The sequence below is a fragment of the Chelonia mydas genome, chromosome 9 (genome assembly GCF_015237465.2).
Source record: "Chelonia mydas isolate rCheMyd1 chromosome 9, rCheMyd1.pri.v2, whole genome shotgun sequence".
Taxonomy (NCBI): domain Eukaryota; kingdom Metazoa; phylum Chordata; order Testudines; family Cheloniidae; genus Chelonia; species Chelonia mydas.
In genome coordinates this window covers 18,044,849-18,066,605 of record NC_057855.1, presented here as the reverse complement: position 1 = coordinate 18,066,605, position 21,757 = coordinate 18,044,849, and the positions used below count along the sequence as shown (strand labels likewise).

The following is a 21,757-nucleotide window of genomic DNA, read 5'->3' as shown; positions in this document are numbered from 1 at the left end:
GATTGCACTCTGAGCAAATTTGCGGATGATACTAAACTGGGAGGAGTGGTAGATACGCTGGAGGGGAGGGATAGGATACAGAAGGACCTAGACAAATTGGAGGATTGGGCCAAAAGAAATCTGATGAGGTTCAATAAGGATAAGTGCAGGGTCCTGCACTTAGGATGGAAGAATCCAATGCACCGCTACAGACTAGGGACCGAATGGCTAGGCAGCAGTTCTGCGGAAAAGGACCTAGGAGTGACAGTGGACGAGAAGCTGGATATGAGTCAGCAGTGTGCCCTTGTTGCCAAGAAGGCCAATGGCATTTTGGGATGTATAAGTAGGGGCATAGCGAGCAGATCGAGGGACGTGATCGTTCCCCTCTATTCGACACTGGTGAGGCCTCATCTGGAGTACTGTGTCCAGTTTTGGGCCCCACACTACAAGAAGGATGTGGATAAATTGGAAAGAGTCCAGCGAAGGGCAACAAAAATGATTAGGGGTCTAGAGCACATGACTTATGAGGAGAGGCTGAGGGAGCTGGGATTGTTTAGTCTGCAGAAGAGAAGAATGAGGGGGGATTTGATAGCTGCTTTCAACTACCTGAAAGGGGGTTCCAAAGAGGATGGCTCTAGACTGTTCTCAATGGTAGCAGATGACAGAACGAGGAGTAATGGTCTCAAGTTGCAATGGGGGAGGTTTAGATTGGATATTAGGAAAAACTTTTTCACTAAGAGGGTGGTGAAACACTGGAATGCGTTACCTAGGGAGGTGGTAGAATCTCCTTCCTTAGAGGTTTTTAAGGTCAGGCTTGACAAAGCCCTGGCTGGGATGATTTAACTGGGACTTGGTCCTGCTTTGAGCAGGGGGTTGGACTAGATGACCTTCTGGGGTCCCTTCCAACCCTGATATTCTATGATTCTATGATTCTATGTTTATCTTGAATTTCCCCTTAAGCTAAATGTTAGTATCTCCCTAAAGAAAATTGAGGATTACAAATTTTTTTTATAGAAGAGAAGTCTGAAAATGTTTCCTGGTAAAAGTTTTCTACACACACACACACACAAAATACTTTGGACAGTAAATATGACAAATTTAGCTAATACAGCATACTACAGTTTGATCATTCAAACAGATCTGTACTTGGGTCTTATCTAATGCCCACTGAAATTAATGGGAAGATTCCCAAATGACTGCAGTGAGCACTGAATCTGTTCTTGTACACGTAGCACAACTTTACCCCTTAGCTAACCTAATTTATGTAATACAACATAACACCAAACAATTATTTCAAATACTTTACTCCAGAACTGAATCTTCCTCTAGCTCAGTAGGATCGTATGTGCTCTGTGCAGAAAAACAAATACCTTGGAAATGTTACTTATAAAATATTCCATTTCTCATCTTAATACAATATTTAAAACTGTCTTATTAATTCAGTTGCATTACACCAAAATAGTGAATGACTGACTATAACCCACAAAAACCTCTTCTAAATCTTGTATCTTATGAGACTATCTGAAAATCCAATGAAATTTTTGTACCTTAACAACATTTTCTTTATTTTGTGACCACACTTGAGGTTGAATGCCCAGTGGTCCTGCCTGTCCAGATTGCCAACGATAGCCACTTGATCGTCTAGGAAAAAAACAGTACCCTAAACTTAATTACTAAGCATATTTCTCCTGTAAATTGGGGTGGATGAATCATTTTCCCAATATGCAGATTTGTAGTTAATAGCAACAAACAGGATACCAGAAAAATGAGGAAACAATCATCTCTGTAGAAGCACTGATTCCTGAAACATAACTCCCCTTTAATTTTGATTGCTTTCATGTCAAGATTGCAAACCTGAAAGACTGACAAAGTAACTCTTGTTGGATAATTTACCAAACTAAGTATTTTTTTTTTTACTGTCACATATAAACCTGCACATTACATTAGTTTCCTGGATGTTTACAAGTAGTTTGCTTTAATGACATGCCCCCAGAAGTAGATATCATTCCACTGTGAAAACTATCTACCCAGACAGTTGCTTTGACAATATCCATCAGCTTTTAAAATCCCTTCATTGTCTCCCACGCCAATTTCCACAGCAGATTTATGCTTGTTGTTACCTTCAAGGTCCTGCACAATTTAGTACTATTTGCCTTGTCTTTTAGCTCTCTTTCACCTCAACCAAGACACACAACTCAGTGCTTCTTTACTATCCATCTCCTTGCCTTCTTTCATGCAGCTCCTAAGCCTGGAAGTTTCCTCCTGGATCTAGTCTACTATGATTCTATACTCTCTCCTCTCAAAACATGCTTCTTCCACAAGATCCATAAATCCTAGCCCTCAGCTCAGAGAGAGAGAGAGATGGAGTAAGACAAAGTGCAAGAGAGATTAGAATTTTAAAAGTTGTGGAACTAACGTGTGTGCCTAATGTCAATTCTCAGTCGTCTACTTCTCTTGCTTTCTCCCCATCCCTTCTGTCCTCTACCTGCTCTCTCTTTAAGTAGGAATAAATGTAAATAAGATCCTGTGTCTTTGTTTTTGCCTGAAAAGCGTTTAGTACACGATCAGTGCTACATAAATTAAAAAATTAAGAACAGTAGCAGCACCTCTATGATAGCCTATCTTGAACTGATTAGTTTTGAGGAGCAGCCAAGCTGGTGGTCTCAGTCTCAACATTAGTCTTGCACCTTCAAAACCACTACATTTTTTTTTTTAGCAAAGAAGAGATGGCATAAAATCACTGAAAACTAAACTGGAAGCTAAAGAATAAACGTATTTTAAAGGTTTTAGCTATTTATTGAGATTTTGTCAACGCATAAAGGCAACTAGAACCCAGCTTTAATTGCTCTGAGAAAAAGGAATTTAGAAATGAATTACTATGATCCAATGCAATTAATGGCACTTAGTGCTCAAATAGCATTATATACCTTTTAAAGTACTGTACAAACATTAATGAATTTATCCTTATAACACCTCTGTGACACATGAAAATAAGTATTATCCATATTTTACAGATAGGGAAGCAGACACAGAGGTTACAGTTATTTGGTAATGTCACACAGTGAGTCACTAGCAGAGCCAAGATTTGTCTACGGCTCGGCTTGTTTCACCAGACAATGGTCCCTTCCTAAATGGGTTCTTTCCATCATATATAAAATTATTACAATGTTCTAGTCCTTTTGTGATGTTATGTACATGCATTTAACTCACTGAAACAGTGACAAAGTGAAATACACTAGGAGATACAGGGTACTGATTGGCTGATTTAACTCCAACTTTACAATTTCACTGGGAAAAAAAAAAAAGAATGTCGGGGGGGGGGAAGGAAACTGGCTGGCAGTTCTAATATCATATTCCACTGGGGAGGAGAAATAGAAATGATTGTGACATCAGAGGTAAATCAACCAATCTCACAGGAGAAACTGGAAAAAAAAAATACCCATCAAGCAAAAAACATGTTTATCACAGGACAGCGCGAGACTGTGGAGAGGGAAAAGAAAAGAGGAGATAAAAGACTGAATAGGGTAAACAAAGAAAAAAAGCAGGGAAAGGAAACAGCTCAGAGGGAATAGTGCAGAACACCCCCAAAAATGCTAGTCTTTAGATGGGTTATCCACAAGTGATTTTTCAAAAGAACACGCATCTCATTGGGATTCCTTGATTTTACAGTTAAAAATTCCGAAGAAATTTCACCTACTCCCTCCTCTCTTCTTTTTCTCTGCTCATATTAGATTGTAGTTGCTGTAGTTTCTTCTCCATCTCCTTGTTTTCTAGTTCTAACTGTACTTTCTCCAACTTCAGCTCTCGTACATTTCTAGAGAAATTAAATTGAAACATTCAAATGTGTATTAGCAGGAAAATTATAAAGACGTTGATCAGAACATGAAGGAGAATGAAAACAGATATCTGAATACATTTTAAGCAGTTTTAACAACTTTTAATATTGAAGTATGTAACCCGTATCCCCCATAGCAAGCCTAAAACTCCAGCTCCGACAACTACACCATTTGTCAGACAGGGCTATTTTCAGGGTTAAAACAGCTGTGCATGCCCAGGAATGCTTAACCACAAAAGAGGAGTTTGCTGGAACTAGTAAGCTTCCTCGCTCCCCTGAACTTGTGGATGAGTGACCAGGAGAGATGAAGATCTACTCCACACCACTCTCCTCAGCCCCTGCGTGACCTGAGTGGATTCAGGCATGTAGGAGGAGAAAAGAAAGGGGGATAGGCATACCCTTCCTCCAACCTAGGGCTATTTTCAGGGCTAAAAACTAACTAACCATCAAAGCCTTCCTAGTATGGACACAGTATAGTAATTAAACTGTGTCCATACCAGCACTTATACTGGTATAGCCATGTCAGTAAAACAAGCAAAACAAAACATATCCCTAACCAACATAGCTATTCTGGTAAAAGTTTTAAGCATAGACAAGTCCCTTAATGCACAAAGAATTTTGAAGACCAGGGAGTAGATTTTGCGCTGCATTCTGAAGTGGACAGAAAAATGGACCCTGGAGATTTCTGAGGCTTGGAACATGTTCCATGTTCAGTCGGGGGATAAGCCACTATATTTTGAACAGAATGAACTTTGGAAGATATCAGTGGGGCAGGGGAAAATGAATGGTCACCATCAAGAAAGTAAGGATAGGATAGATTTAGGACTTGCCTACTTTGAAAAGTTATAATGGTAATGTTATGTGGGTTAGGGGTGTGATTTTTTTTTTTTTAACCGACATAGCTATGCTGATATAAGACCCTATGTGGTATAACTGCATCCATACTTGGAAGATTTTGCTGGTTAACTATGCTGGAAAACCCTATATAGGGTACACAAGGCCTTAATAAAGACAGTATATATTAGATAATCTGCATAGCAATAATTCCCATGAATAAATTCAGTAAGGAGGTTAAAAAAAACCTAAAGAGGAGGAGGCAGATAAGAATAAGAGCCTGGAAAAACAGTAGTAGAGAGACATATCTATGATTCTTACTTTTGTGCAAACATAATCTCATACTTAATGTTGCATATAAAGTTATTAAAAATGTAAAGTCAACATTTCTATCATAGTCAGAAGAAATGCACTTACTTCACTTTTAATTTTACGGAAGTTCCAGTCTTTGAACCTGGCAGTATTACAAAGTCATTGATGTTCATGATTCCCAGTGCAAACTCTTCTCAAAAAAATCAGAATGATTTGTGAAATTCTTTGTGGTTAGTAACCTGTTCAGATTGAACAACTGGATTGAAATTAATATGTTGGAGCATTGTAATAGTTTTTACAAATTTTTAATGTACAGGAAAAAGAGTTGGAAAGCAGAAATGCATTATATAATATGGCAATAAAATGCTAAAGAAAACATAAATTAAACTAAAATAACTTTTAGAGCATTTATATGAAACTCTGGGCCACATTCCATTCTCAGTTACACCCATGCAAACCCAGTGAATACAATGAGGTTGCATGGATTAACCAAGGTTGAACTTGGTTCAGTATTTAATAAAACATGGCTTTCTTGAAGACTACCTATAGAACAGATGGACAAAATAAGGTCCAAATACCAGTGCTAAAATGAGCACTAACAGGAGGCAAAGTCAGAATAAAATCACAGTAAAGTATTAGAGAAGCTGAAAGCTCTCATATATCAAGCACAAATCCATACAAAATGGTAACTATATGGTTTTTCCGGGTTTCTGCTGTACTCTCCAGAATCAAAGATCTTGACTATACTTTCAATTTTTTATTTTTATTCTTTTAATCTGAGTAATGACACGCTCATGTGATCCAGTTTCAACTTTGTAAAGACAAAACCATAGCATGGGCATGTCTATATGTGTCATGACACTAATCATGTTTATTTCATTGCATTTTGGGAAACGTCTCACAATCAGAAGTACAAGCAGCCTGAGAGACAATGCACTCTGGCATGGCCTGCTACCAAGATTTCTGGAATGGCTGAAGATCATGTTGTGCAGACATGGTTTAGAGAGTTCCAACTACATAGCATAATGACATTGTTACAGCCTGATCACAGGAATACAGCCATAAGCCAGCCTAGGATGCTGGCAAGGATGACTCATGATTAGCAGTCACAGTTTCTTAATGCACACTAAACACAAGCCATCTTTAGAGCCAATCATGTTGCTAACTGGTTAAAAACTTGGTTAAAAGTCCTAGTACAGAAGGACTGAAAATGGTGACCATTTTAATGCTGAAAGAAGTGTCAGAAACATGCACGAAGTGCATTTATCTAATGTGACTGGATGCCCTTGGCAAGACTTGATGCTCCATTCATCTCAATGGATGTTCAATAATAAAAAAAAGAATCTGCTTTCAGAGGACGTGTGTTCTAGCAGCAGTGAGGCAGTTAAACAAGCTGGCACAGCTATTCTACTTTTGATTTAGACTCTGAAGATTTATGAAAAATTAAAAACCCATAAGACAAAGAACTGAGGCCAGTTTAGTGGCCTCAAGTAGTATTTTTTAAAACTATATTTCTAAGGCATTGTTTAGATTTAATGCCTGTAACACCGTTGTGACAGATATGGCAGTTGTCCACAATATTCCTGAAAAAAACCTATTGAACTATTATCTGCTGATTACCTGTTCCTGTAGTCTCAAAATCAAAGGTCTAAGATGTATAAAGAAAAAACTAACCTATTCATGGATATTCTAGTTCTGAATCTGAGACAGCTTTGAATTTGTAACCACTGAGAAAACCTAGCTGTGGATCTCGAAGGCTGACACTACCAGAGGTTGGAGTTGGGATGACTTCTGGTAAGCTTTTTAGCTTGCACAAAGGTTCTTTTATTTTTTTTGTTTAATCTTTTCTCTGTAATGCTTTCACCTTAAGAATAAATGTGCTTGTTTAGCAGGGCCGCCCAGAGGATTCAGGGTGCCTAAGATCTTCGGCAGCAGGGGTCCTTCCACTCTGGGTCACTTCGCCAAAGACATGGAGCGGAAGGACCCCCCACAGCCGAATTGCTGCCGAAGACCCAGAGCGGATGAAGCGGCGGCGGGTCCTTCACTCCGGGTGTGTTCAGCAGCACTGAAGGACCCCCGCCGCCGAAGTGCCACCGAAAACTCTCGTGCGGGGCCCTGAAAACTCTCATGGAGGGCCCTGCGGGGCCTGGAGGAAATTGCCCCCACTTGCCCCCCCCCCCACCCCCGGGCAGCCCTGTTTAGCAAAAGTTGTATGGTAACTTATAACTGTTGCCAATTACACTGTTTATAGCCTCTGGACAGCAAGCAAAGCGCAGACCTGGGCCCGCTCAGGCAGTCTGGCTTGCTGGGAATATTACAGTGTAGGCAAGGAACTTTGCAGCCTGGAAAAAAATCATTCAGGAGGGAGAGAGATGTGGAATTTTACAGTTGAAAATTATAAATCTTTAGTGCATGCTGCTACAAAGAAGCATGTAGGAGCAGGAGTTTGTACAGCTGTGTACTAGTTTCCTTCTTGCACTGAAGTTTAATCTTGTAGTCTTCATTTTAGTAAAATGCCCAATGAAATCCCCTCTCCTTTTGTCAGCCTGGATCCACCAGTCATGCTTGCTCTCTCTCTTTCACAGCAGTCTTTTTTTAACTTTAAAGGAAAATTTTATTTCCAAATATCCTTTTACTGCTAATTGGAATCCTAGCAAAAAGAAACTCAGAAAAATATCTCCTTCCTATATTTCATTCTCACCCTACCTCCCCCACTCACTTTTGGGCATTTACATCTTGCTACCTAGTCTCTTTCTCTGATTACTGCATGTTCCTAAAGCCTCTTTGCCCTGCTGCCTCCTCACCCCATTTTGTTTCCATTTCCACTTTTTCTTTCTTCCATGGGTCTTCCAGGATCTTCCCTATTTTATCTCCCTTTCACTTTCCCCTAACTTTAAAGGACATAGTTGACACCAATCTTCCCTCTTGCCAAGGAAAGATGGAGTGGCTTCCTTCAAAATTTGTCAACGTTTCTTTCAAAAGTTTACACATGAATATTGACTTAATACAGCTTTGAAACTTTACTATACAAAAGAAAAATGCTGCTTTTAACCATTTTAATTTAAATTAAATGAGCACAAAAACAGTTTCCTTACTTTGTCAAATCTTTTTTTCAGACTTTCCCTTTTTCTTAGTAGTTTACATTTAACACAATACTGTACTGTATAGTATTTGCTTCTTCTCCCCCCGCCATCTCTGCTGTCTGACTACATACTTCCAGCTCCAAATGAGATGTGTGGTTGACTGGTTAGTTTGTAACTCTGGTTTTTCTTATGTCTGAGGTTCTACTGTATTTCTAACATTAAGACACTTTCAGGCACCTGCACTTGCACTGAAGACTTCCCAAGAGAGGGCCCTTGAACTTCCTCTGCCTATTTCTTAGGCATTCAAAACCTCAAGCAAATTAAACTCTTGCCTTTAGCAATTTCATTAAAACTAACTCTTCTCCCAGCTAAGTAAGGTTCACAGGTTTGGTTGCTCCTCGGATTAGCTCTGGAGAGACAGGAGGGAGAATTTCAATGAACTTGTACAGAGATACAACATAACCTGAATCATGAGTTAGACTTATTAAAAGTCTCATGTTTCTCTGTCCATAATGCACACAGCACTGTAGGTGATTTACACAGCAAAAGGAAAAATACCAGGGTGATCAGATGTCCCGATTTTATAGGGACAGTCCCGATTTGGGGGTCTTTTTCTTCTATAGGTCCTATTACCCTCTACCCCCTGATTTTTCACACTTGCTGTCTGGTCACCCTAAAAAATACTATAAACAGCATGCAGCTGTACCTCCATAACGGGTGTGTTTCCATATACATGTGTAGGACTGTCTCTAGGGTACACCTCCCCAATCCCTAGGGACTCTAATGCCCACCCATCTCCATTCCCCCGGACCTTGCACCAATTCCTCCCCGCCCCCTCCCCCGCGCGCGCACTCACTCACTCACACACCCCTCACCCAGGGGGCTGCTGGAAACCAACCATCCATTTCCCCCTCCCCCACAACCTGCTCCCGTGCTCCCACACAGGGACCGGCTGGAGTCCACTGCCTACCCCATCTCCGCTCCCCTCCCGGGGCCTGTGCCAAGGCTCCCACCACTCACCCCTGTTGCCCCTCCCCCGGTCTGCTCCAGTGCTCCCCCCGCCCCCAGAAGTCTGCTGGGGTCCGCTGACTGGCCACCTCCATGCCCCGCCCGCGCACGCGGGAGCCAGGCACCTGCTCCCCCACGGCCCGGGCTCCGGCCGCCGCTGCCTCCCTGTCCGCGAGCTGAAGGGGCGGCTCGCCCAGGCTCCCCTCACCCACACCTGCTGGCGCGGCTCCAGCGCCGTGCGCATAGCGACCGGCCTACGCGGTTCCCAGGACAACTGCGACGCGGAATGTACCACTGAGACTGCCGGGAGGGTAGTGCGGAGTTAGGGGAAAGTCCATTCTGGGCGGCAGGAGGGGGGGAGGTAGAGGCGAATCCATGTTACACCATGGTGAAGGGAGGGGGAGTGCTCGCTTCGTGACCCTGCTGAGCAAGGGATGCTCCCCTGGTGACCATTGGTCCAGGCCATGGCTTGCTAGTGACTTTACCTAGAGGAGTTTTTAGTTCTCAGGCAGGGCTTGCAAATAAGCACTGAGCAGCCCCTAGTAGCCCAGGGACCAAATACTCTGAGCCCCACCCTGGCCTGCTTAGGCCCACACCAGCTGGGTAACACGCTATTGCCCCCAGCTGAACACGCAGCCCCCAGTTAATGCAGTGCTTATCATGCATGCGGCCAATACATCCATCAGTGCGGCTACCCCCACACAAATCACATCAAGGGATTCCCCGACCCTGTATTGTCAGCTCCAGGTGTTCAAAAACCGGGATGCAGGCTACCAAATACCATGATATGACTTTTAAATCTCAGATTTCTAAAAAATAATACATTTTGGGTTTTTTGTACGGGCCTGCTGATTACTGAATTTAGGGTGCACTAGCTTCATGTTCCCAAGCATTTCTCTCCAAACATGAGGCCTTAAAACTTACATTCCACACCTGCCCAAACACAACCTTCTTCCCTCCCCCTTCCCCAGCCCCTCCCCCCGGAAAGCTGAGATTCTCATGTAGTACTTTGATTCTAGCAGCTGGGAGTTTAAGAAAAAGCGTTGTGAGACTTACAATGAAATCATGAGATTTGGTAAAGCTATCGCTGTTGCCCCCAAATCAGTTAGTCTTACTCCCACCACATCATCTTAATGCTGCACCGTCTTCCCCCCATCCAAGAATTCAGTTTGTACCTGCCCCATACATAGAGCTCTCTGTGGGAGGCTTAGGTGTCCTCCTTCCAGAACTAGAGCAGGAGGCTAAGAAGCTGTGAGGCATCTTGCAACCAGAACCTATCTGCTGCCGCTTGTATGGTTGGCTCCCCTCACCCAGATGTTACTACACCAAGCACAGGGTTCTGCGTATGTGTGGGTGCCTGTGCCACCAATCAGTGGGATGTTTGTACCCTTCTGCACTACATAGAGTTGAAGGGACCTCCAAATCATTTCATCTGACTTCATCTGTCACAGGCCACCAACACCACCACCTAGCACTTGCACGCTGAACCCAGCACCCAAGGTGAGACCAAAGTATTACAGCCCACAAAAGACTAGACTTTTATGTGCCACAAGCAGATAATTGGAGGGATAAGGTACATCAGTGCTCAAGGCTTCCACAATGGCAGGGAAATGATTAAGTGAAATATACTCAGATAATCCTGGCAAGTGACCCACATCCACACACTGGAGATGAAGGCAAAATAAATGAATAAACCCACAAGGTCGCTGCTAATGTGACCTGGGGAAAAATTCCTTCCCAATCCCACATATGGTGAGCAAAGCCTGAGCATCTGAGCAAAAACCAGCCAGCCAAATCCCTGAGAGAGAGAATGATTGGAGCCACTGCACAGCAGGGGGCCCACCCCACCCAATGTCACAGCAGATTGGTTTTATGAAGGGATCCCCCTCCACTTCCACAGCTGCAGAGCTATTTGCCCCATGGCATTCTACTCCAACCAGCAGTGGCAGTTGACCCCCCACTGCAAACCTACCAATGGTGAAGGCAGTACTGGATTTATCTTTCTCCAGGCTTTGTAACTGATGCGGTGCTGTGTTCTGCTTGGTTCACACTGGGAATATTTTCAAGTGCTATTTTATTTTAAAATGAAAGTTTAAATTCTTCAGCAGTTGATGGACTTACCTGGGTGAATTCCTACAGTCAAGGGAATGGATTTAGGCCCTGGAAAAGGGTATGTATTGAGCTATGCTGCTCACCAGGGTGATTAAGAAATTCTCTAGCCTGGGTCAGGAAGCAGATTGGCAGTTCCCAGTTGTGTCTTTGATGGCCCTATTAACAATTATGTTTAGAGTGTTGATGACCCAGATGGGAACTGAGAGGCATTCTGTACTCTAGTTCACGATGGCTTCTGGGATATGCTTGCATCATTTGTGTGCTTCAGTTAGGCCAAGGAAGGTCCTCCTTGGCTGACAAATCCTGTGTTCAATAATTGTGTTTCTTTTATCTGAGCCAAGGTTAGCTTAGCCCACCTCCCACTTTCCCTCACTTCCATAAGGAGCCTGGTTGCATCCATGGCAGCATGATGAATCCAGTAGTTGATGTAGCCCCCAATCTGTATTGGAAAATACTGGAAATACCCTCCTTCCAACCACCTTTCCTCCCCATCCATGTTTTCTACACTATCTGTTCTCTCACCCCCCCTTGAACCCACTCCTAACACCGGGACTCATTGCAAAGGCTTGTGTCTCTCTTTGCAAAGGTTTGTGTCTCTCTTTCACCCATGCTCCTTAGGTCTTTTTTTTTTTTTAAAAAACCTATTTAGGAGAAGCATCTCTGGGTGCACTGTGTCTTGAGAAGCCAATAAATAGCTGATGGCTGAGTGGCTTAATCTGCACCTGCATGCCCCTTGCAACGCTTAACTCCAAACCTACCTGGCTGAGGACATAGAAGCATCTAAGTGCTTTTCAAAGTCTCAAATGAGCTGTCAGCCCCTTAACTGCTCACAGCACCATGCTTTTGGAGTGTTCAGCCCTCACAGAGCTCAGGGAACTTGATCATGATAAGCAAGCTTTTCTGGAAATTCCCTGATGCGGTGAGCCCCATTTGGATTGTGCAGCAAGCCACATGTGCCTTCATAAGCTTTTAAAAATTCCAGGAATGGAATTTATATGCCTGCCAATGAATAATGACCTCCAAACCATTTCCTCAAATGATGGCTAAAATGCATGGCAACACACTCATTTTTAAATCAGTCGTATTTCCCAGTTTATTTGCTTCAAGCCTAGCTCTGCCAATTTTGCTACCAGACCATGATTTATAACTGATGTTCCTTTAGGGAAAAGCCAGTCTTTACAGAAAAGCTGGCATTTCAGGAAAAAGTGCTTCATTTATGATCCAAGCCAAGTGTTAATAAGTGCAGACTACTGTCTGTTTGAGATTTATGCACTGTGAGCTGTACTTCATTTGGAAAATTTGCATTTGTCCCTTATGCATTCAAGCTGGGAGGCACAAAACAAGTTACACAGTTTTTCTTGACTTCTTAATATGTCTGGCAGTATTTTTTCCTTCATCAACTTGGTTACAGTACAATTTTAAAGATTTTGTACCAACAGGCAATTTTGTGATGAGAGTCTGTGGAAACTCATGTGATTACTTAATCTTAAGAAGGGACCCTATTCTGCATAATGTGTGAAGATAAAACTATTAAGTATACTCTTCTCTCAAACTCATATTGGATTGTTTTGTGTTTCACAATAAGTGTGGGTGGAAAAGCACAATAGATCATTACTTTTAACTTATTTTACACTGAAAAAATGTTTCCAAGTGTGATAGAAACACACTGACTACACCTAAGAAATTAGTGCTCTATTACTTGTATAAGAAGATGAGCAATGTGTATTTCTGGTATCAAAAAACATTTGTTTTAGAGATGCTGTGCCCAAAACAAACATCTTTTTTTAAAAAAAGTGTAAATACATACATAGTGAAATATTAGCTGGGAAAAGCAATAGCCTCCTGTAGCCCTGTTTACATTATGGTTGGACAATGGATATATTCTGAAAACTATGCCTCACATATGGTCTGGAATACATTTTGGCTAGCATGGTATAATTGTCTAACACAGTTGTAAATAAAAAAGTCTTGCTACCAATAATTAGATAAATGCAATTGTTAACTCGTTTTCAGGTGTTGTGTGACATTAACTTTCAATGACAAGTATATAGCTAACCTGTTTGTTATTGTTAATGCATGTGAAAGACATACTTCACATTTCAATATCACTGAAAGAATATCCAGGAATACCTTTATTTCAAAAACTGGGAAGGCAGTGAAACCTTTCTTTCAAATTGTATTCTATGAGAGGAATTCACACAACACTCCTCTCTGGATAAAGTTGGAATCGGTCCCCGTAAGTTGTAAAGATTCCCATTGACTTCAGTGGGCTTTGGATCAGGCCCCATAGCTGGAAGATCATCCAGAGCCTCTAACTCCTTTATGTAGAGGATTTGGAACATTTTAATACGTGGGGCAGTGAATTTAGAGCTGGAATTTTGAACTTCAGCAAATTTCACCATAAATATGTTTAGATCATTTATGTTCCATTCACAATATTTTGTGCCTTTCCTCTGCTGCTCAATTCTCATTTTTGTTTTATATGTTTAAATTTGACTTTTACAATCAAATGTTGTTTTTCATTTTTGGCAAGTTTCAAAAATGCAGATTACATAAAATAGATAAATGCATTATTTCCTCCAGGTTTACTTTACTTGAAAGTAAATATACAGTCAAAGTTCAGAAGGACAAAACTGAAATTCAGCTAAAATCCATCTGGTGGAGTTGTGCTATAAGTTATAAACTCTCCTTGTTTTTCTAGGCTCTTAAAATGCCATTACGTATCTTTGTTTCTAATCTGTTTGTGATAGGTAAAACCAGGTTTGTTATCCTGGTGCTTTTTTATACTCAATCTATACTGAAAATATTTTGGAATAGTCTTTTTAAAACTGTAACCTGTAGTTAGAAAGGACTCAGGAGTACAGTGTTATAGATTGGGGCAACTGCATCTGTATTACTCCTCCATGGTCCCTCACAAGGAGGCACTCTCTGCTCCTCATGCCTCAGCTGTCACCTCTCTTGGGCAGGGACCTGCATCCTTCTCCCTCTTGACCAGGGTGTTAAGGCTGCACAGTTCCCTACCTACACTATGATATTCCCAGCAAGCCACACTGCCAAAACAGGCCAGCGTCTGCACTTTGCTTTCTCTCCAAAGGCCATGAACAGCAGTAATTATCCATACTTATGTTATCACACAGCTCTTTGTAAGCAAGCACATTTATTCTTTAGGTGAAAGCATTACAGAGAAATGTCAGGCACGGGTAGATGTCAGTCCTTCAAAACCCACAACTGTTGTTTCCCCATGGTTACAAGTTCATAACGGTCTCAGATTCAGAACCAGAACCCAAACTGTGTGGATCAGCTGTTTCTTTTTACAGCTTGGGCCTTTGATCTCCAACCTCCAGGCACAGGTATTCAGCAGCCAATCACTCTGTTCTCAGTACAAAGCTTCAAAAGGCTGAGTTTTTCTATAACCGTGGGTAGGGACTTTGTATTAACCTTTCCCTAGATCTTTCCCAGGAAATCCATTTCACACTTATTGTCCCAAAAGTCCATTCTCATTTGGCACAATTTCAATATAATCATTTGAACTCCCATGCCTCCCCCTTACATACAATCCCAACCCATAATGATACATAAAGTTTGCATTTAATACCATAAGATTTTGCAAGCATATTGCAGGAATTTGCCATATCTATCACGTACAGCTCATTGGGCCTTAGCAGGATTGGTTTGCTAGGGTTTATGCCAACTTTTGTTCTGGTTCTATTCTGGAGTAACAGAGTTTTGCTTAGCATTTTAGTTTCAAATTACATAAAAGGCCAAATTCAGCTGTGGAATAAGTGGGTGCAGATCCCACTGGCCTGTGAGGAACTCCCAAGTTCTAATCAAATTTTGAAATTGACCCCATTTGTACCTTTGGGTAAATTACTTAGGATTTGACTCTCCATTGTACAGACAGGAAGCATTAAGAGAACCACAGGGAAGTGAGGAGGTCTGCTCAGTGCAGGTCAGTTAGGTGACACACCATCCTTCACCAAGATCAGTGATGGAATGGTTTTGCCCTCTTAGTTATTTTCCTGGTTAGTGTACATTTCATAGAATTAGAATATTAGGGTTGGAAGAGATCTCAGGAGGTCATCATGTTGGATCATATTAAAGAAGTCCTGTATTAAAATCACAAATGAGTTTGATTCCCCATAGTTTAAATTCCAGGGTATTACTAATTAAGAGGTCTCTTGGTTTTTGGTACTGTTTCTCTCCCTCTATGTGTGAAACTTGCAAGCTGCTAATTGTGTTAGTACATTCTAAGACAGAGTCTGTTCTCAAAGCAATTCTTTGTAACAACAACTACTCACACAGAGAGAGACTCAAAGCAATACTCCGTAACAACAGAAACAGCACCCAGAGACTCCCCGCCCTTTTGTTGTATTCGTCTCGCTTTGTTAACAATTGTGATTAAAATAGAGATAGAGGATGTATGTGGATGAATGCTTGGTATGGATAATAACTGAATGATCAGGGAGGTGCCAGCCTAAGAATCCAGTGTCCATCGGCTGAAGAAGGCGTCAAGTGGAAATAACCAGAGGACCCCCGGAGGGCAGACTAGAGGGCCATCCAACAGCTTCAAAAATGGAGAAATAGAACCAAAGAACAAGATAACATATGGCAGAACGGAGCCGTCTCGAATGTGCCATCTGCTGATTGATTCAGCAACAGCATGATGAAGCAATTCCCATAGACTGATATAGGAAGAAATTCCTATAAAAATGGACTCTAGAAAGTGAGAACTTTGGGGTCTGATTCTGCAAACCAACTTCCAGGAGCATCAGGTGAGCATCTGACAAGGCCCTGACAGTGGCTTGGCATGAGCAACTGTAAGTCTGGTAACTATGATAACAACCTTGCAGAACCTGTGTGTGTGTGTGTGTGTGTATGAATGTGTGAATAAATATGAAATTGAATGGAATGTTATAGCTATAACTAACTGCTTACTATGATTCTTTCTGTATTCACAATAAATGTGGCATTTTGCCTTTTCCCCTTTAATAAGATCCTGCTGGTTTTTATTTTATTGGTATAACAATCTAGTCCAATCCCTTGCTCAAAGCAGGACCAACACCATTTCCATACTATGTACGAGGTCTCAGAGTAAATAAATAAATCTGCAAATATTATTTCAGCCATTCTCATGCCTCTTTTGTTTACTTTCTGCAAAACATTCATGCAATTGAATTCTGCTGGCATAACTATTCACAGAAAGGAAATTTCAAAATCTCCTATACAATTTGTGGGAAATTAACTTTAAATTTGCTCTGGAAAACCTTGTGCAATTATCCAGTCAGGGAATAGAAACAATACCACTTTACTTATCTGAGTACCCACAACTAATCAACACACTTTGAGCAGAGACACAGAAAATTTGTGCAATCAATCTCCTGTAACCCATCATGTACCAACATTCTGAGCACATTGCGCTTTTAATCACACCACTACAGTTCAACAAAGTCTGGGTCTTGCAAACCCATTTATTTGGGACAACCCCTAAACAGAGTAAAATTAAAATTATGTAGTGTTATTGTAGCTATGTTGGTCCCAGGATATTAGAGAGGCAAGGTGGGTGAGGTAATGTCTTTTATTGGACCAGCTTCTGTTGGTGAGAGAGAGAGCTTGTTTCTCTCTCCAACAGAAGTTGGTCCAATAAAGATATTACCTCACCTACCTTCTCTCTCTAAAATTAAATGTGCAATTTGATTTTGTTCCAGCATCCTTTATGTGCTAGGCGAGGAGTGTTCAAGGTCACAGGGAAAGTGTCCTGAAGCTTTATGTTTATTGAAGGAGTCCGAGGAACATTAGACAGAGGTATCATCTTAGCTAGGAGGAGATGAGAACTTGCAAAGAGCCCCAGCCAGGGTTGTGATAAACCATTGTTCTTGCTTATGGGACTGAAGTTACCATTGTGATCAATAGGCAGCTGCTCACACTCCATACCGTAGGCACTAAAATACCACACAAATTTGTCACTGAAGGGCCCCCAGTATCCATGCCCCATCTACAGGTTTAGCAGCATTGTAAAAAGTGTTCTTTAGACACACTAGACAGTAGCTGCCTGCACATCTCAAAGCTAAATCCTGATGTTTGTTAGTTTCAACAGTCTGTACTCTGGGATGACTCCCATTGGAAGTCCTTGGGCATTTGTTTAATTAAAAACTCATGATTTGTTCCCTGCTAAGCATATGCATGCAGCTCAGCATGTGCGCACATCTCCTGACATCTGATGCAGCAATGAGTGCTTCTCTTCTGTGACTCAGTTTCCCTGAAAAATATGGCGACAAACTCATATCTTGCAGGGATGTTGTAAGGACTATGTAATTAATGATTGATTGCAAATGGCTTAGAAGATAAAATGTTACTACTACTCTCATTCACACCAAAGGATCACAAATCTGAGCCAAGCTTTGGCTTTGTGGTAAAACCAGGTGAGTTTCAGATTTCATTACCAAGTGTTGCTCAGCTTTCTAATCTATGGCCTACATGACTGCCAGTAAAGCAGGGTGATACTTACAAAGGAAAACACTTTCCAATAACAAATGGAAGGGATTATCTTTAGTGCTTCTAGTGAATACAGCTGCTGGGATAGTGTTTAATTTGTTCATTTTGTAAGGATAAGAAAAAAAGACTTGTCTTAATCCATTGAGGCTTGTGATGGTCTTTCATTGTCTTGACTGGAAGACAAGTTTGTTTTTTTTTCCTACCACTTATTAGGACCTAATCTTAATCATATCCATTTATGAATGTCTTGAAATTGTCTGAAATATTTAAATGTGATGAAATGAAAAGATTGAAGACAACTGAAGCCTTAAGGAAAAATACCACAAACTGGAAGATTTATCTACAAAGTTTAAGAGAGCTGTAGAGACAAAGACTTAAGAAAATAAAAGATCTGAAGACTAAAAACAACAGTAGAGTTCTTAAAAAGACAAATTAAGATATAAATGTAACAAAATGACTCTATTTGTTTTAACCACTTAACTGCTGTTTGATTGTGATATCCAAACAGAATGCAGCTGCTGTCTTCTGCCTGTCTGTCCATCAATTTATCTAAGCCCTCATCACTATTGTGTAGTTGACTCCAAGTATTTAAAAATAGAAACAACAGTGTCACTCTTTTTTCCATTCCAGCCTGTAGGAAAATAACTTGTGGAGGTGGGGGGTAGGGAAAGCCAAGTCAAAGAGATGAATGCTGAACACACAGTGAGGCCCTGTAGTCATTCCTATTTCTTGCTGGAGAGACTTCCATAGTCAAAATCCAGCTCCTGTGAAAGTTCTGTCTCCTCCTCCTCCTGGTTGACAGGTTTATGGTTATAGTGGAACATAGCTGTCATTGACAGACATGGTCGCAGAAGGAAAGGCACTCTCTCAGTCCCAAATCTTGGTAGGCCTTTGAATATAAGGAGAGGTACCTTGAATTGAATTCTCTTGAGTGGAGAACCAGTGCAAAGAGCAGAGCTGCAAGATGTGCCCATGGTCACCTATACTGTTAAGCAGATGGTCTGCTGTGTTTTGTACCATTTGGAGCTATTTTCTGGGCATATGGATTAATTCCAAGATACAATGAGATGTAAGAGTCAAACCTCCGGGTCACTAACATATGGCTCACCATGGTCTACACTGTATTCAGTAAGATGGGCCACAGTCTTCTGGCCAGTTGCATATGGAAGCATGTGGTATGGTTGGTTGGTTTGTTGTGCTTCCCTCCACCACCACCCCATCCTTTCTTTTTTTTTCCTGACATAGCTATTTAAGCATCCTGTGGCACTGAGGAGTCTAAAAATGCTATGGACCAATTTAATCCCACGACAGATGTTTGCAACACCATGTGCCAGACTGAGAATTATGACAAGTTTCTTCAAGGCATCTTCTTCTTCCAATCAGCATCTCAGTGTTGCTTGTGTTCAGCTTTCACTTGCTGCTCTTTATTCAGACATTGAGGAAGCTGAGAGATGTTGTTATCTATGATTGAGATAAAGGAGACCTACAGTTGGATGTCATCCATGTCTTGGTGGCATTTCTGTCCTTGCTCTTTCATCAGTTTTTTCCAATGGCTTCATAGCCATGGTGAATAATATAGGGGAGAGGACTGATTCTGGTGGACTCTCAGCTGAGGGATTTGGAGACAGAGGCACAACTGCCTATAACTATCTTCTGATAGATAAAAACTAGGACATGCCAACAAGTAAAATGGGATAGTTCACAATTATGAACAATACTGACTTGCCTTAACAGCAAGACCAAATCAACTCCCTTAGCGTAACAGAATACTATACATTTTATATAGAGAGAAGAAAGCATCTTTAAAGTATCAAAAGGAATTTAGACAACAGTCACACTTTTGTGGTTGGGAAAAAAGTAATTTTTCAGGTGAACTTTCACCGAAAGTACCTGCAGCAATCAAAAACATTAATGCTGGCTCTGCAAATCTAGAGGGAAGAGGGACAGATGAGGAACTGCTTCTCCAGGAAGATTTTATACATATATATAATCAACAGTAAAATGCACAGAGCCACATATTTTTGCCAGACTCAGACTGTTCACCTACTGCTACTGCTGTGTCTTTAGCAGTTTATCTGCAAAATGCGGATAAGGATGGTTCAACTCACCTGCACAAAATCCTTTCATTGTTCAGCCACTGCCATCACATGCCAATATGAAGGGGGTCCGGTGAAAATTGACAGAAAATAGATAACATTTGTCTGGGCTTGTAGAGAGCTGAGCTATAAGGAAAACAACTTATTTCATATCATTTCCATTTCTAAACTTGCTAAATAATTTACCAGTTGACTAGGAAGCACTGTGAAAAATGGACAAATGTTACTGAATTCACTGAGATAGCTACTGGTGTCAGCTGGGTCAGGGAAGGTGGTGGAATATAAACTTTTTTAGGGGAAACTGATCTGTGCATTTTCAAAGTCTTTATTTTGTTATAGGCAGAGCTGGGAGCGACCCCCTATTTTAGGTTGCTTAACACTTTCCATTTAAAGCTCTTTTTGAGAAGCTGTCATTAACATTGCATTGTTTGCAGCAGGATTTTGAAATTCAGCAGGGAGAGAGCCCTTGAATAGAAAAGTGCCTTTTGTTTATCCCATCAAATTCCATTCAGGTTTAGTGAGCTATACACTTCTGAAAATTGCTTTTTGCCCTTCTGCTTCTTGAGTTCCTCAGGAAACTGTTGACAACATTCCAAAATAATAACTGAACATGAATATTTTAATATCTGTGACCATACCACTGCCAAAGCAACAGCAGCATACACTATTAGGAATATCTGGAAGCTGCTGTAGCATTGAGGTGGAGGAAGGAGAACCAGACCACATAACTTGATACTTAACCATTCAGACAGGACTAGTTAGAAAAGGGCTTCTCAAACTTTTCAAATCTTAATAGAAAGAGTATCTCATGGACCAACCCCTCCTTGCCTTTCATGATCACACAGTCTGTCTCTCCTTCCATTTTTGCTAGCAAAGGTTTCCTAGTATTACTTTTCCATGTATGGAACTTGGAAATATTGATGTAGTTTTAGTTCTCTTTAGTGGTAACTATGTTGTCCTTTTTGAAAATAAATTCTCACACTGTCTATTTTTGTTCTTCATTCCATCCACCCCACCCATGTGTTCTGTGTCTGTCAACCGGAAACAAAGTGAACAAGCAACTTGTGACCAGCTTACCTATATGCAGACCACCAGCAAGTGCTCCGGACACTATGAATTGTTCACAGTTTGGGAACTTATGACTATGTCTTTACTGCCAAAAATGGTGGATATTTTTACAGCAAGATAACTAACAAGTTAGCATTCTCACTTTAAAATCTTAGTGGAGACAAGGCACAGTTAGTTACTGCCTCACTGTATCTACATGAGGCCAACATTATACTATCCCTCACCTTCTTATATCTAAGTAAAAACTAGAGTCATCTCCACTAGCATTTTATAGCAAGATAGCTAACTCACATTAATTATCTCACAGCAAAAAACACACCTTTTGGCAGTGAAGACATAGTAGTCTAAGTGTTATTAGATCATTAGTACAACATCATTACTTGGAAGGGATAAGATAGAGTACCCAGCAGCAAATTGCTGACAAGAGAGAGCATATCAGAGATTAATATGAGATAAATTGTAAGAGTGCCTGTAAAAAAACACAAAAACATCTATTGTATCACTAACACCACTAGAGTCCTCTTTTGTCCCATAATGCAATGAAAATTATCTTCTCTGGTGGCATGCTGGGGTAACAATCACGCTAAAGCATTAGTTCTCAAAGTACAACAAAAGTGGACAGAGTATTGTCTGAAAATTAATATAAGATCTTTCCATCAGAGGATAAGATCAAACTACCTCTTCGCATTCCAAGAAGCTGAGAACAGAGAGAATTAGATACATGTTGAGAAGTGACTAGATTAAGTATGTTTTAATATACACACATTACAAAGAAATCTTGTTGTTAGTCATCTTAGTATAGGCTCTACAAGGAACACAAAATCATTCTGTCTTTGTGAAGACAGAAAATCAGCTACTAAGCAAATAACATTTTTATTCTGAAATTTCAAACTTCTTCATGCTCTAGCATTGAAAGAATGAAAAGGAAAAACAGCAAG

At 40.9% G+C, this 21,757-nt stretch overlaps 1 protein-coding gene across 3 annotated transcripts in view; it reads right to left on the bottom strand.

The window, feature by feature from the left end:
* Positions 1–9,372, bottom strand: part of ZBBX (zinc finger B-box domain containing) — a 51,636-nt gene extending 42,264 nt beyond the window's left edge. Inside the window, exons 1-4 of one of the 3 annotated variants that reach the window (XM_037908857.2) lie at positions 9,266–9,372; positions 5,066–5,199; positions 3,677–3,793; positions 1,527–1,620 (exon numbers count right to left, since the gene is read on the bottom strand). In XM_037908857.2, coding sequence (XP_037764785.1) covers positions 1,527–1,620; positions 3,677–3,793; positions 5,066–5,133 — 279 coding nt within the window. In that variant the 5' untranslated portion in view covers positions 5,134–5,199; positions 9,266–9,372. Of the gene's footprint in view, positions 1–1,526; positions 1,621–3,672; positions 3,794–5,065; positions 5,200–8,055; positions 8,835–9,265 lie in introns of those variants that run through there. The other 2 variants (XM_043522824.1, XM_043522825.1) reach the window with 2 other exon arrangements.
* Between the last annotated feature and the right edge of the window lie 12,385 nt (positions 9,373–21,757).